Here is a 16,174-nt window from a genome sequence, read left to right as displayed (position 1 = left end):
CACTCCAAGTGGGGGAGGACAGGATCATTAACAAAAAATGTTTACCACTGTGTTCTCTTCCTGGGCAGACCACGGACGATGCAGATGATACCGTTGGACACAAAATCTTCATCTCAGCCACAATGCAGACAGGATTTTGTGATTGGAGTGCAAAGTATTTTGCTCAACCAGTCATGAAGGTAATATTCTCCCTTTGCTCACATTTTGTTACTCGCAATCCTCACCTTTCAGCCGTGCAGGAAGGAGGGATGCTAACTGCTGGGTTGCAGTGTGCTCTCCCTCCCTTCCTTCCCTTGCCTTTCCTTTTCTGTTCATCCTGTGGAATGAGAGTGTTGCTTTTACTCCATCATCCCAGCTGGTTTTTGGTTCCACGTGCCACCTGGCCTTTAAAATGTGCGTGCGGGAACAAAGAATTGATCCAAGACAGTGGAGGATTTAGTAGGATGTTACCAGGGAAAGACCCCGCAGAATGAACCAAATGGTGTGCAGAGCACTCGTGAGTAGGAGTGCAAGGAAGTGGGGAGGATTTGCTTGTTGGTATACCGATTTAGTCAGCTAAATACATTGCCTCACTGTGAAGGTTAAGCATGGCTGCAGCTTCCAAAGCCTGGTGTTATCCATCACTAGCTAGGAAGCGGAGGCCATGGCTGAGTAGTTACACATCTCACTGTGACTGTTACACGTTCCACTTACATCCACCATGAGAAGCACAAGTTACATACACAACTCAGAGGAACAAACAAAAATTCACTCCCCCACACCAGTTACTGGACTGAAGTAGTGATGTCCCACCAGTGAGGACAGATTCTAAAGCCGGGGTGGAGGCTTGCAGTCCTGATCACAGGGCATTCAGCCAAAGGAACCTGGCAACAGACGCCTCCTAGATTATTGTGATTGTAAGAGCAAGGGCTTGTGTCAGACCAGCAGGGTCCATATCCTATTAAGTACTTTGTGTTTTGCCCATAACTTTCCTTACAAGTTACCTGAGTAATCTGTGTTCAAAAAGGGACATTTCTTCTCCCAACTTGTCACTTTCTGATTCCTTAATTCCACAGTGACGTTCTAATGCTGAATTTGTAACATTGCAGTCATTTCCATAACAAATAAATGTCACAAGCAGAGGAGTGACTCTATTATCCTGTATTTAACGCTTACCTAGCACACTGAAGATTAATTGTACCATGCAAATGGTAACGAATCCTCACAAACAAGCAAGATGGAATAGGAAGGGAGGGTAGGTAGATGGGTAAGTAAAACAAAGAGAAGACTATATCACACATGCAGGCAGGTATGCATCTTTCCTGTGACACCATTCTCTGCAGTTAATACACAGCAAAGAATCCCCATACAAGCTTTTCCGGCAGCTCTTTTAAGGATCTGCTTGATGTGGAAGTCCCTCTCTAAAAGCAAGTTTTGTTTTGCCTGTGCTAGTGACAACAAATGATCTAGTTCTGAGCCAGGCAGCACAGGGGAGTATTCAGGTTCACTTTTCTGGAAAAATGCTGGAGATTAATCATTCTTCCCTGCCAGCCCAGAGACCAACAAGAACAATAAAAGCACCCAGATTGTTAGAAGAAACATCACTCTCTTTCTGCTGTGTAATGAAGCCCGTGTATTCTAACAGCAAGGCTAAAGATGCAGCTTTCTTCCCACCTTTGCTTTACAGGATTCTGGCTGTGCTAGTGCTTAAACTAGCAGAGAAAATTGTTGAGAGTGCTGCCTTAAGTAAAGGCTAGTTAATCCCAGTGTCAGCAGAGCATGTCCTTCACTCCGTGTTAGATTTGACCCTGCTTGCTTGAGTGCAGCTTTAGAGCTGTGACATACTCCCAAGCATCTAGTAAAATCTCCCTTATCCCAGAAAAGGGAATTTGACAGCAACTGAGGATCTGAAATAGCTCCCTAGGATAAACTCCTGCAGCCTCTTTTATGTAAAAGAAATTACAACATGGAAAGAGGATAGTGCTGGTGATGATGCATCTTTCTTGAGATACCTGCAAAATTCAGAGTGTATTCCCCAACCCTAGTCCCTTTCAAGAGCATGATAATCCATATGCCAAACCCTGTGCTAAGGCAAAACAAATGCAGAGCCTTTAACAGGAAAATGAACGCAGACTGTCAATAGCATGAAGCAGCAACTGCCACTAACTTCTTAGGTTCTATCCCAAAAAAGTTGTTTCATTTCAGTCGTAGCTAAAATACAGGTTGAGCCACTCTAGTCTGGTGCTCTCTGCTCTGGCAATATCCATAATCCAGCCTGATTTTAGTTGACTGGACAACCACTTATCATGGGTGTGGGCAAGTTTCCTGTGGTCCGATAAAGGCTGTTTACAGCCACCTGTCCTGGCTGTCAGTGTTCTGTACTGTTATTTAGTTGTCATTTACTCCTGAATGTCTTCTAAGAGCCCAATAAGCAGCTGAAACGTTAGTGATGCTGCTAGACAGTATTGACTTTCTGTGTTCTGGCAAATTCTCTTGTTCAACACCAGTCATGTCCCAAGGGTGCCAGACTAGAGAGGCTCAACCTGTATCTGATTGCCAGGGTAAGAATTACTGCTTTCAGAAACAAGAAAATGGAAGCCAGAGCCTTTGAGAGAGCTCCTCAGTACTTCTTGGGACACAATTAATAACTGAATTTCCAGCTTTATTTCTTGCAGGAGTCACAGTGAAGCCAATTCAGTCAGCAGGTACTTCACAATGCCAGGATCTTTGGATTGCCTCAGAGTTGCTCGGGCAGTAGCATGATTAGAGTGGCGTGGCAGTGGCCCTACAGTTAAGGTGGTTTAAGGTTGACTTTTCTAAGGCCTCTGAAATTGGCATGCTTACTCAAGTTTCTTTCGAAATTTAGTGTGCCTCAGGAGGATGCAGGATGGGGTTAGGGACTTAGAATTTATGGGCATATCAGCTCTTTTTTTTAAAAAAAAGCCATTTTTCCAAAAGCTTGCTAGGTGTGCACTTCCATTAGTTGGTTTGTTAGTTCACACACAGCAAGAGATCAGACTATCGAGGAGATGGTCAAAATGCTCTCAATTAGTTGAATTTTACCCAAGGTGGTGCATGGTGCCTACCAAGTCTTTGCAGGACCTGCACAGTGAATGATGTTTAAACAAGTGTTCTCATTTTCGCTTGCATAGATGTTCAGACTGGCAAAATGACGGCGCACAGGCACTAGTAAAGAAAACAAGTGTCAGATGGTTTCTGTGAAGCCAAGGATGGGTGCCTGGATAGTTAGAGGGAACGTGCTGGTGCTGTTACCCTGGTGAAAACCTCACCATTGACGTTTTTTGTCCAAACCTTTGTGACTCTATTCGTTAAAGATTTAAGAACTTACGTTGCATGCTACAAATTGATGTAATATAACTTTTATTTTAATGTTATAGGGAGGTTTCCTGGGAACTCAGTTACCGAGCTAACCAAAATATTTTTTACATAGGGTAGGCAGGAGACGGACAGACAGGACTGTGTGGGTAGGTGAGGGTGGGGAAACAGGAAGGGGGTTGTGGCTGCAGAAGGGGGTGGTGAATTAGAATGGGTTATCGGCAAGCTGTTTGCTTGGGAAAATAATTACCAGCTCCTCCCTGTGGGTGTATCTTTCTTGTTTTTAAAAAAACGCAATTCAGTAGCCAAAAACAAAAAAAAAAACCCCACTCTTTCTACAGCTTTAAGGTTGCTTGATGGAATGTAGTCCCCCTGCAGACAAATACGAGCACAACTCAAACTTCTGAGAACTAAGCCATGCATGATTACAGTTTCACCTTAACTCTGTTCTCTTGCTGCAGTGCCTGTGTGCCCATTAACACAACTTTGCTTTGCCAGTCCCCCTGTGGCTGAAATGTACAAGCTCTGCAGCTCCTTTTACAGCCCATTCACTAAAAACAACAAGACATCTTGTAACACTGTAGAGACACGTCTTGGGGAGGTAGTCATGTTAGTCTGTCTTCACAAAACAAAAAAGACTATCTGTAAGGTGCTGCAAGACTGCTTTTTTTACCTTAGAGATTGACAGATTGATTTGGGGCATAAGCATTCATGGGTAAAATCCACTTCATCACATGGAATGGAGAGGAAATAAAAAAACAAACAAACAGGTGTATATGAAGAAAATTGCTGTAGGGAAAAAAGTGACTATCCATTGTAAATTAGGGTGCTCAGTCAGGGTGATTGTGGCCATTCAGTGTAGCTGATGGGGAGATATGAATATTCATCAAGGGAAGCTATTAACTTCTGTAAAATGTTAACCTACTAACACTCCCTACTTATTCAGGGCAGGGGTGGGGAGGAAAGGATTCGGTACAGGATTTAAAAGTAGCCATCCTCTTACCAAAAAAAAAAGGCTTCAAAACTCACCTACAAAGAGAAACAGCTGACATGGAGCTCATTTGCAAGTTCAGTACTGCACACTTAGGCCTTAATAAGGATCCACTCTGTTTCACCTCATGAAGTGGGTTTTACCCACAAAATCTTATGCCCTAATAAAGCTGTCAGTCTATAAGGTGCTACAGGACTCCTTGTTTTTACAGATACAGACTAACACAGCTCTCCCTCTGAGAATTTCAGCCCATTTACTGTCACTCCCAGGATTCCATCTAACCCAGTTAAAGGACAAATGGGAGACAAAAGGCTGACCATTCCTCATTCCCTGTTCCTCTGGAGTTGGCAGTAGCCCAGAGAATTATTTGCATACAGGCTGAGGCATTCAGGGTGTTAGATGTCTGAGGTTATGTAATGACAACAGAAGCTGGGCCTGCATGGTAAAGGGTTGCATGTGATTCGAGGACTTTTGCGTTACTTCGAGTCTTGTGTGATATGAAGGGATGTGTGTTTTGCACCCTCCAATGTGTATAATCGAACGGATGGAGCTGCCGCTGTATCTTCACAGTGTAGTATGCATCCTTTTGGTGCAGAATTATGTATATTATTATTATTATTATTATTATATAAATAGCAGGGCACAGAGGCTTTAGTAGAAAAATACGGTGACCATCTGTCCCGTATTAGGTGGGACTCTCCTGTATTAGGGACACCAAAAAGGCACCCCTATTTATTTTTTAAAAGGGACTCGTTGTCCCATATTTGTGCCCTCCCCCCAGCTGACCTTTTCTACCAGCAGCAGACACAGCTGGTGGCAGGGTTCTCCAAGCCTCAGCAAATCAGGGGAGCCTGGGGGCTTCTGGCACCAGCAACATCTTTCCCAGAGATCAGGGAGCACCAGCAGTTGTGGTTTCCTCGGAGCTGGGGAAGGGCAGCGGGCGCAGCTTTCCTGGGCATCAGGGAGCATCAGTGGCTGCAGCTTCCCTGGGCCTGGGAGTGGCTTTCCCGGGAATCCAAAAGCTCTGGCGGCTGCAGCTTCCCTGGGGCTCCCAGGGAGGGCCAGCGGCTGCCGCCTCCTTCCTGGCTCCCCAGGGCTTGATGGAGCTGTGAGGAGCTTCCCCTTCCCCTATATCTCCCTGTCCCATATTTGGGACAGGGAGATCTGGTCGCCCTGTGGAAAAGGTGTTCTAGCAAGCCTGAATATGAGAGCAATTGAAGCATTTATTGTCTGCATGCGCTCCAGGTAAACCAAGTACAGTCAGTGCTGGGTGTAGCCTGAACCGTGTTTGTAAAATCTGTGGATTATTTTGGCTTGTGTGACAGAGCTGTGCTTGGAATATGAGGGGGCCTATGTTTTGCATTCCTGTGCAGGAGAGTAAAGGGAAGAGGTGCGTGAGTACTTGCAGGACTCGAAGTGTGTTTTCTGTGTGGGCTATGTCAGTAGCGGGGCACAGGGTTTTCACTGCAAAGGATATTGTCAACAGTGAGGTGGAATATGAGTGATGTAGTACTTTAAAGCTGAAGAGGTGGAAGTATAGTTGAGACGTCTCCTGCAGGTAAGCGTGGGAGATTTGTAAAAGGCTATGAAGTGGTTCTTAAATATGTATAGGTGTGATGGTCTTAATGGAGAGCCAGCTGTGTGCGTGTGCTCACGTGCACCAGGGTCTGGAACCTCCTTACACGTTCGGTGCCAAGGGCCCGTGTGAGTCTGCGTGTAGCCCATTGCACAAATTGGGTAGAGGGAAAGTGGCGTTGTTTTAAGTGTGATTGTGTGGGTGAGAGTAAGTGGGTAGTAAAAGAAGGTGCAGAAGCTTATACATTTCAGCAGCTGTGGGGAAGGAAAGGTGTGTGTGTGTGAGAGAGAGAGAGAGAGAGAGAGAGAGAGAACAGCAGTGCTTTTTTTTCGTGGCAACCCCAGCCATGGCGGGGGGGTTGGGGAAGAGGAGGAGGAATACCGGCTTCTCTCTATACAAAAAAAAAAACAAAAAAACAGCACTTGGTTAACACGCATATTGGGGGCTACTGAAAGAGAGGAGAGGAAAGGAAGAAAGAAGATCAGAGTTAAGGTTGCATGGACAATCTTAACTGCCTGTCTTAGTTTTCCAGGGTTTTTATTTTGCCTGACTCAGTGTTCTGCAAGGGAAGAGCATACCAGCAAGCAATCCTACCTCTTAATGGCTTGGGGGTTTTGTGCCACTGAATTACAGAGTGCGTCTGTCACACAAACCAATAATACGGTGGTGCTCTAACAGGAAAGGAATCAGTGGAATGCTGATGGGTGCCTACTTTCATAAACATCTACTGGTTCTTCATATTTTTGAAGTAGACAGAAAAGTTTTATGTCACTTGTAAGAAATCCCTCCCATCCTCATCAGTAACAGTGATGCTTCCATTCCAGCTCCTGCTTGAAGTATATGGTGTGTTGTTCTGTGTTTTAAATATCACTGTAAGGTGACAATGTGAGCTAATTGGCTGTGCGTCAGTCTTGTCTAAAACCAGCTACCCTGCAGACTGGTTTCTAAGTCTCTTAATTTTTTTGTGGCTCACTAAGACAAAATAAAATTGTTGGTCCAGTGCTTCATCAGCTCTGCTGCTTGTGTAAGTAATTTTCTCTTGATAGCAGCAGCAGCACAGCCAGTAATGTATTGGGAAGTATTTGTGACCTGTGGGGTTTGGTTAAACTTCAAGCTTTTGGGTTTTACACAAAGGTTGGTTTTGGTCAAGATGAGTTGCAAGGTCTCATTTCTAAGTGAAGAAAATAATTTTATATAGGGGAAAAAAGTGAGTTGCAGCAGATAGTGCCATTTAAAAAAGGATAATGTTTTTTGTCTCTCAATGCTTATTAAAAACATTTGTCTACTTTCTAGGATAGTTGCTCACAAGTGGTGTCTTATTAATATAATAAATCACAGTAGATGGCCAATCAAAAAGCAACATTGGTTTGTGTGTGGGGAGTGATTATTTTAGCTCGAGTACTTCAGATGCATGAAACAAAATTACTTCTTTTTAAGAAAAAGTTGAAGCACCGTGAATACTAATTTGTTATAAGGGGAAATTGGCTGAGAGTCAATCATGTGACTACACAGAGCCTCTTTTGGCATCAGTTAGGCAAAAACAATTTTTGGGTCTTTCTCCCTAAGAACTGGGACGGTCTGAGAACCACAAAAGAACTGTGTTCAGAAGCAGAATTTGTACCATGGTTATCTCATCAGCCCCATAGTGCCATCCTTTTTCTGACGTGGTATCAAGAGTGGGAGTATTTGTGGTCAAGAGAGTTCTATAATTATTTCCACTCTGACCCCTGTTTTCAGGGGTGCCATGTCATCACTCAGGATGAAGTTTTCTTGGTGTGGTATCTGGCAAAAATTGGGTGGGGAGAAGGGTGTTGGAGACAGGTAAGGAGAAATGAATCTGTTCCTCATTATTTCTGAAAAGTATTTTGCGGGGGGATCTAACAGCTCAAGGACTGAAATGGCTGAGAGAAGAAAGATGCCCTCTGACCACTGAGCAGAAATGCCTGGGAGTGTTCAAGTCCTGAGCATGTGAAGGCTGCACTCTTCAAGCACCCAGTATGTTTTAGCAATAGCACAAAATCTGTGGTGCCCATAGCTCAGGGAAACAGCACTGGGTGTGTCTTTAAAGCTAACATACCCATTCTGTGCAATGCTCACCAAGCATGAGTGATGGATGAGGGAAGGACTCTGCTGGAGGAGCTTTTGGCTCTCCACAGTGAACAAGCATTTCAGAGCTTCACAGCAGGCTTGTTCGCTGTGCATCTTCTGAGCTGAAAGCTGCACACTTCCTCAAAAGTGCAGGAGAGGTGCTCTGTTATGCGCTTCTCATAAGGCACGCAGGGCAGGATTTTCTAAGGGTGTGTAGCCAAACTGTTTGAGAGCGCTGAATGTTTCATGGAAAACCTCTCAGAGCATTTAGGTTGCTCAGTTAAGCACTCAAAAATCAGACTACGTTGATGGTAAGGTTGGGTGCACAACCTTAACTCTTCTCCTCTGTGTTTACTAACCAGTTTCTCAAAGGGTACAATAATGAATGCAGGGTTTTTTCCACAACATCCGGGCTCGTCAACGTGAAGACTTTCTGACAGAGTTCAGGGTGCAAACCAGAGCATAAGGGTTGTGTTTCCACTTGTCCTGTACCCCTGGGTTATTTGCAGTGCTTTGCTAATGTAGATCCTAATCGGGAGCACTCAAAACCGGCCTACAAGCATGCAGGCTACATCCAGAGTGCCTGCGTGCTAGACAGCCCAGGGTCAGGAGCTCTCTCTGCAGCCTGCCTCAGGCTTTCACCAGCCTCGGGCACAACACTTCCAAGCCTGATTTGCCTGGAAGTGTGTGTCCTAAAGTGTCCAGCCTTCTCCTGGACCATTCAGAGACATAATATAGTTTGGTCCTTTAAAGACAAAAAAGCACCATGCAGCTGCTTAACTGGAGTAAATGCATCCTCTCCTTTTAAATACACTATTTATTGTAAAAATAAAACAAATGTGTTAGGAATAAGACATAAGTTAGGTGATGCCAAGCATAAGGAATAAAGTTAGAAAGAGTTACAAGTAAATAAAAGTGAAAATACACACCTAAATCTAGCAATTGACAGGCTTTGTTCAGGATGCTTTCTCATCTGTTTGGAGTTTCCAGATACTTCACAAGCAATGAGGGGTCCTGTGGAACATTATAGACTAACAGAAATGTATGAGCATAAGCTTATACAAGCTTGTAAGCTCATTGCTTTTGCAGATCCAGACTAACACGGATACCCCTCTGATACTTGACAGATACTTCAGGGTCCCACTTGGCTGAAGCACTCGTCTTTCTCACTTTGCAAGAGCTTTGGCTTGTCTCTGTCTAGTGATGGAAGCCACAGATGGCTTCTTTCTTTCCCTATATTTTCTGGAGTTCAGTGACTTTGTTTAAGGAGGCTTAGTGACCTCATCCTGTTCTTCCCTGGGCATCCCATCCCCTGGTGTGTAAATGTGGCTTCCACTGTTTTTGATTCCATGCTTCATTTGCGTAGGATACAGATAAATTGATGCCCTTCTCCTTTGTCCGGGAGGGAATCTGTTTCTCCCTGCGTAACCACAGACTTTACAGCATAAAATTGTTAAGTATCTATGTCTTTTCAAATATTGTTAATACCTGTATTTCACAGCAATATTAATCGTGTGTATCATTAGGTCCCAAAAAACACTGCACTCTACAGTAAACCCCCGAGATACACGCAACCAAGTTATGCGTGTCTCGAGTTAATGCGACTGTTGCCCCTGAGAGTTGGGGAAGCAAGAGTCAGGCTGGAGTCCCTGACAGGAGTGATTTCCTGATCCTGGGAATGGCAGGGAGCTGGGAACCAAATGGCAGCCTGGCTCCTGGCTCCCCTCTGCTAGCAAGGCAGTTTCCTGGCTCCTGCAAGCCCAAGGGAGCCAGGAACCAGGCTGCAGGTTTCCCATCTCTCCCGCTCTAACTTGCATGAAAATTTGAGTTACGTGGGGGGTTGCAGAAACACAACCCCCGCATAACTTGAGGGTGTATTGTGTATATTTTTATAACAAAGTAACATCATATACAATCCATTGATTCAGTTGCTTATAGCTGGATGTACCTCATCATCCCCACTCTCTGGCTAAGCTGCCATTACTCAGCGACATTTATTGTGGCAAACATAAAATTGTTTTTAATAAAATTCATAAATGGTGAAATGGTATTTTTTAAATCACAAAATGTTATTGTAACGAAATTTTCTCACAGACCCCTTATTTTCACTTCACGGAACCCTGGGGTTCCACAGAACACCATTTGGGAAACACTGCTTTAAGTACGCAGTGAGTCTGTAAGTCGTGCAAATGACCAGTGAGTTATTAGTTCACTTGGGTGTATTTTGTACAAAGATTACACCAATGGTATGTAGGGTGTGGATAAGGGGTGCTTAGTCTCTCTGACAAGCCATGATGTAGACCCACAGTGCACTGCCCTGTCATGTCCTAAGTCATGGTATGGACAAGCCTGCAGACTCATTTTTAACCTACTTTTATTCTGTGCATATTTCTCCAGTATATCTTTTTCTCTTTGAGGTGTTTGGTTTTTTTGTAAGTTCCCTTCTCTCCAAGTAGTGTGCATATTTACTAATAATTAAGGGCCTTAGCGGATCCTGCGCCTCCGCACAAAGAAGTAGAGGGGACAGAAAGCACCCCCTACAGCCTTGTGCCAGTGCAATGTACTGCCACTGCATTTCACTCCCACAAATGTGCAGAGAGTTGGCAGAGCCTGGATCCTGCCTCCTCTGAAGAGACTGGAAATGAGCGTAAGCCGTGCCACACTTACTCTGTCCCAGGAGCAGCAGAGAGACCAAGAGGAAGATTGACTCCCCAGGTCACAAACTCCCTCCTGGGCTGTCCCTTTGCTATGGGCTAGATTGGAGTTACGCTTAATGTGTAGCATACATAAAATAATTTGGCTGTGTATTTGGTATGTGACTTGTGACCCTGTCTGACTGGGTAGGCAGAGTAGTGCATAGTATTATGAGATATTATGCGTGGGACAACCCAAAAACTACAAACCGGTCAGCTGAAACTTCTGTGCCAGGAAAAATAATGAAGTGAATAATTAAGGAATCCATCTGCAGATATCTAGATGATAATAAGGTGATAGGTAACAATCAGGATGGATTTGTAAAGAACAGATCATGTTGGACCGATTTGATAGCTTTCTTTAATACGAGAACAAGCCTTGTGGATAAGGGGGAAGTGGTAGACATGGTGTACCTAGAACTTAGTCTCACATTGCTTGGGGCAGGGATTTTGGGGGAAGGATTGGAATGAGGGCAGGGTGGAGCAGGGCTGCAAGAGACAGAGCAAGGGCAGGGTTTTGGGTGAAGGGGTAGAGTGAGGTTGGGGCAGGGTTGGAGCAGGAAGAGATGGGTCACGGACAAGGCCTCAGTTGGGGTGTACCTCTCAGACCCTGCACCCCCTTGGGTGATGGGAGAATCTGTGCATAGCTGCAGCTGTACCACTGTAACATTTGAAGGCAAATGTTTGTTGCGTTAATTGAGAAACCGCATGTAACTCTGTAGTTGAAGGCTGTATTATTGTGCATGTGCACAAGGGTGGAGAAAAAGTTCTGCATGCAACTTTTTTGGTGTTTCCTCGTGGTTGTTTGCGTACACAAGCAACAAGGATATTCTTTTAATACTGTTCTTGGCTGAAAGTTTGTAAAACATTCTCTGTCTGGAAGTGTCACTCCTAGATTATTAGGGAACACAGAGCCCTGATTGGCTACCGCTACATTATGGAAGTTTCAGTCTGCTGAGGGAGTCAAGTAAAAAGTGAGCTGAGAGCAGGTAGAAGAAAAGGACATTGCCGTTCCATTCTAGGGATGCTGCTCCAGAATGTAAACAGAGAAAAAGAAAAACTGTCATTTCTGTAGTGACTAAATAGAAAATGACTGTGAGCACATCTTGATTGCATTTAAATTATACGTTTAGCTTTGCTTCATAGCCCTTGCTCTGAAAATGCAGGGGATAATTTCCATTATAAATCACTGACTCAGTTTCAGGCCATCAAACTGGACTTGATTTGTTGATTATCAAATCAAATAAATTTACCACCAGAACACTGCACTGCTTGGTGGGGAGTTAAGCAGCAGACAGTGTGGAGAATTCCGAGCTGTGCTGAGAACTCAATTCCCCTCAGAGGTCTGAAAGTTCTTGAGGCAAAAGACCATTCTGCCAGCCTCTGGCAAACCTTGACTTGTAACATGCAGGGTAGGCTTGGCATTGCCAACTGCATGGAAGCCCCAGGTCAAAGAGATTAGAAGTTATTCTGTTTTGGATGCTGACATAATGCAAGGGTAGAGAGTGGAGAGGATTCTGGAAGGTGAGAATTGCATAAGCAAATCCTTCCTGATAATCCTAGCCGCAAGTTCAGCACCTTCGCTGCACTATGTCTGATGCTGAGCAAAGCAATTAACTCTTTATGAAATAGTTGCAGAAACATGCACTAGGAAAGATATTCCAATAGTATTTACTGTAATAGGAGCCCAGACCCCCAACTAACCATTCACTTATTCAGAGATAGGCAGAGGATTAAAAGAAAACTGCTTCTTTGGGTTTCGCTTGGAACTCCTCAGTCGGAGGCTTCAGAGTTGTAATTGGTTTCTTTTTCTGAGTGGCAACCAAGAAGTGTTAGAAATCTGTGGCATGTCATGATCCTAACCATGTAACACTATTACAGACACCCATGTTCCTCTGGCAGCTCTGGTTAGAGGAGAGCTGAGCAAAAGCCAACACTGGGCTTTTGTTTACGAGATTTTCTGAAGCTTAAATGGAAACTGGCTGGGCGGAGGAAAGAAAGGAATGAATGATTAAACTATTCCCCTGATCTGCAGGTCTTCCGTGAAATAAATGCCTTCAGCGTTTCCTTTCCAATCTGTGCTCAGCTCCTTCTGGCAAGGGGAAGGGAGGCAGACACCTTGCTCATATGCTGGCTTTCTCCCATTTGTGCTGTAACCCAGAGGGTCTCCAGCTGTGTGCATTTGATCTGAGTAGTTTAATATTTGTGTAGCCAAAGTTTTGCAGTGGGTCAGCAAGATTCCCTCATGGGGACGTGGGACAGAACACTGCTTTGGCTACATCCTCTGTCCCCTTGCACTGGCTGCATGCAGCAAGTTTAACTCTGTTGCTCTCCCTTTAGCCAAAATTCACACAGCAAAATGATTGCAGAGGAGGAAACTTCCCCATGAGTCTAGCAGTGTCAGAAGCAGCCACAAAACATGTCTGGCACTGGGCAGTACACAGTGTGTTTGTAGCCATGGAAGTCCCAAGATATTGGCGAGACATGCTGGGTGAGGTAATAACTTTTGTTGAAACCTTTCAGGAATCTGATTTGTCCTGGGTGTCACCTCACTTAGAACTACTTGACAAAAATCACAACATCACTGAAATATTGCTTAATTTCTCACTTTTACCCTATAATTATGATATAAATATTGTGCTTACATTTCAGTGTACAGTGCATAGAACAGTATAAATACATCATCCTATGAAATTTTAGTTTGTACTGACTTTGCTAGTGCTTATTATGTAGCCTGTTGTAAAACTAGGCGAATATCTAGGTAAGTTGAGGGACCCCTGGAAGACCTCCGAGTACCCACAGGGCAAATGTACCCCTGGATGAGAACCTCTGTTTTATTGGACCCTCTCTTGTTGGTGAGAGAGAAGCAAGCTTTTGAGCACATAGGCCTGCTCCAGAGCTCCATGTGGCCTGAATGCTTGTATCTTTCACTGGCAGAAGTTGGTCTCATAAAACAAATGACCTCACCCACCTCGTCACTGTGATATAGCTTATTTCAGGCAGGTTCTCCATAACCTTTCTGCCAGTTGTCCTTGGATGGGCTGAGTCTGTTTTCTCCAGAGTTGAAAAACCCATCTGCTTCCTTAATGTGCTGCCCCACCTGTCAGCCCTGCGCTGACAGTATCTTGCTAGGAGAAGGGACAGGAGCTCCACCACAGGTGCGTAGTTCCTACTCCAAGAGAACTGCTAGGTGCCAATGGAAGGAGTTGGAATTCAGTGCACACTCCTGCCCCTTCCCGCTAGAGACGGCCTTTAGATCTTATTCTGATTTATTCCCACAGAAACTGGATTTTCATTAAAGTGTAATATCTCTGCTCTTGAATATGCTTGGATGCATTTTATCCTGAGTTTGTTTATTGCTTTGCATTCTTGGTCATTTGTCATTTCCTTTCTAATAAACCCTAGATTGCTGCAAAATGAAACTTGGAGGGTTTTTTTTAAAGGAAAGGCAATCCAGTCCAGTAATCATTGTTATGAGTCCTTTCTAACATGTGGGATGTTTTGAAAACAGTGTGCATAGTAATGTCAGCTATTTAAGTTCTTTTTCATTAGGAAAAAAGTGGAGGGGGGCTGGGAGGGCATACCCTCCCTCTCTCTTTCTGCCAGGAAATACCCTTTTCCAGAGCATCAGTTATCCTTCTCATTGACGTGAAATGGATGTGATCCTCACTGGAGCCCAGAGGCGTGTTCTGCTTTAGTGGTTCTCAACCTTTTGTAAGCCAGGATACATCAAATGGCAAAAAAATCACATTTGCCCTCTTCTCTTGTTTCTGGTACATTGCTTGTGCGGGAAGGGCCTGCCTGCCTGCCCACGGTCCTCTCCTGAGATTCCTTCATAATCTCCAGGTTGCAGAAGTCTGTTCTAGAGCCCTGAAAGAAAGATAGACTCAGCCCCAGCAGCTGAGAGTGCGGCCCCTGTGACACGTGGCCTGGAACTAGTATGAAACCAGAGTCCTGCCCCCCACGGTAGTGTACGCTGGTCACAGGCTGCACCAATCTTCATATCTATTGGCTCTGTCCCTGGTTATGTGTAGTAGTGTTTAAGGGGAGGGTGGGAAGAAAAGAAACTGCTCTATTTGTTGTTTTAACATTGCAGTTCTAAGTAAAGCCTTTAATGAATCATTCAGTGGTATTTTTACAAAAGAGGGAATTTCTTGTGCTTTAGTTTATTCACATATTTAAAAATACACAGTTCCATAAAGCTCATTGCAGTATCACTGTATCATCGAAACTTCCTGGTGGAGAGAGAGTTTATACTGGGCAGAAAAAACGTTTTGCCAAGATAGCTTGTTGTGCTCAAGGAACTGGCATAAGTGACAACTTCATCTCTGTGTGGGCTTTTGCCAGTATAAAAATGTCACCAAAGATGTTGCCTCCCAAAGGCTGTGTCCTCACCTAGGGTTAGGACTGTGAGTCCCCTGATGGCGTATGTTTACTCGCACCAGCTCTCAGGCCTAGTGTGAGTAGAAACAGCAGTATCACTGTGGTGATATGGCTAAACCACCTCAGACCTTTGGGTTTGTACTCAGCATGGTTCAGCCATGCCTTTGCTGTCCTCCCCTACGCTGGCTACTCTTCTGTTCATGCTCATGCTCTCTGTATCTGAACTACCCTCTAGAACGTGTCCACGAGCAGGGGAGTTCCACCCCTCCCTCTGAGTGTAGACCTAGCCTACATGATGTTACTATACCAGCAAAAATGTCCAACTTGACGCAGTTTGAGCTGTGTTAGTGACATAATTCAAATTGATCTACATACTGTGGGGGCCACGCTGCAGGGGGTTGACAGAAAAATCTCTCCTGTTGGCCCCTGTTATTCATCTCATTCTGTTGGAGTACCAGAGTCAGCAGAAGCGATTGAGGGCAGTTTTAGTGAGTCTTTCCTGGACTCGCTAAATTAACCTCCAGTGGATCGATTGCTGCAGCATCAATCCACCCTGTAGCAGAGAAAAGCCGTTAGCATTTAGCTCAACCCTGGAAGGAGTCTGGTTACTGCACTGGAATAATTAGGAAGAAAGGTTGAAAAATGTTTTGTCTAGGGAAGAGCAGACTGGAGGACACATGTTCAATTTTCAAATATGTAAAAAGTTGTTATGAAGAGGCTGCTGATCAGTTCTGTGTTTCTGCTGTAGGACAAGAAGTAATCAGCTTAGTTTGCAGCAGAGAAGATTTAAGTTAAATATCAGGTCAGCTTTCCAGCTGGAAGTATAGTTAATCATGTGGTCTAGTTAATCATAGTTAATCATGGGTCATGGACTCTCCATCACTAGAAGTTTTTAAGAACAGGTTAGAAGACATCTGTCAGGGATGGTGGGGGGTATATTTTATCCTGCAAGGATGTACTGGGTGCCCTTTGCCTGCCTGCAGGAGTCACTGCAAATTATACTCATGTTTAGTACTTAGTCCAATTGAACCCCTGTGTGCAGAAGGGTGACAACATAGGATCCAGTTGCATGATACTCAGTATACCTCATTTTGGTTGCCCCCAAGTTTCACGGACTGAGGGATTGGT

General features: G+C 44.4%; 1 protein-coding gene across 5 annotated transcripts in view; it reads left to right on the top strand.

Moving 5' to 3' along the window:
* The window catches only part of RPTOR (regulatory associated protein of MTOR complex 1), a 256,227-nt gene that overhangs the window by 199,111 nt on the left and 40,942 nt on the right, over positions 1 to 16,174 (top strand). For all 5 annotated transcript variants that reach the window (XR_012648254.1, XM_075014603.1, XM_075014602.1 and 2 more), the window contains one exon: positions 69 to 179. Coding sequence is in view for 4 of the 5 variants with exons in the window: in XM_075014603.1 (XP_074870704.1) it covers positions 69 to 179 (111 nt within the window). In the remaining variant the exon portion in view is untranslated. The remainder of the gene's footprint in view (positions 1 to 68; positions 180 to 16,174) is intronic.

This window comes from Carettochelys insculpta, chromosome 20 (assembly GCF_033958435.1).
Source record: "Carettochelys insculpta isolate YL-2023 chromosome 20, ASM3395843v1, whole genome shotgun sequence".
Taxonomy (NCBI): Eukaryota; Metazoa; Chordata; order Testudines; family Carettochelyidae; genus Carettochelys; species Carettochelys insculpta.
This window is presented reverse-complemented; position numbering and strand designations above follow the sequence as displayed.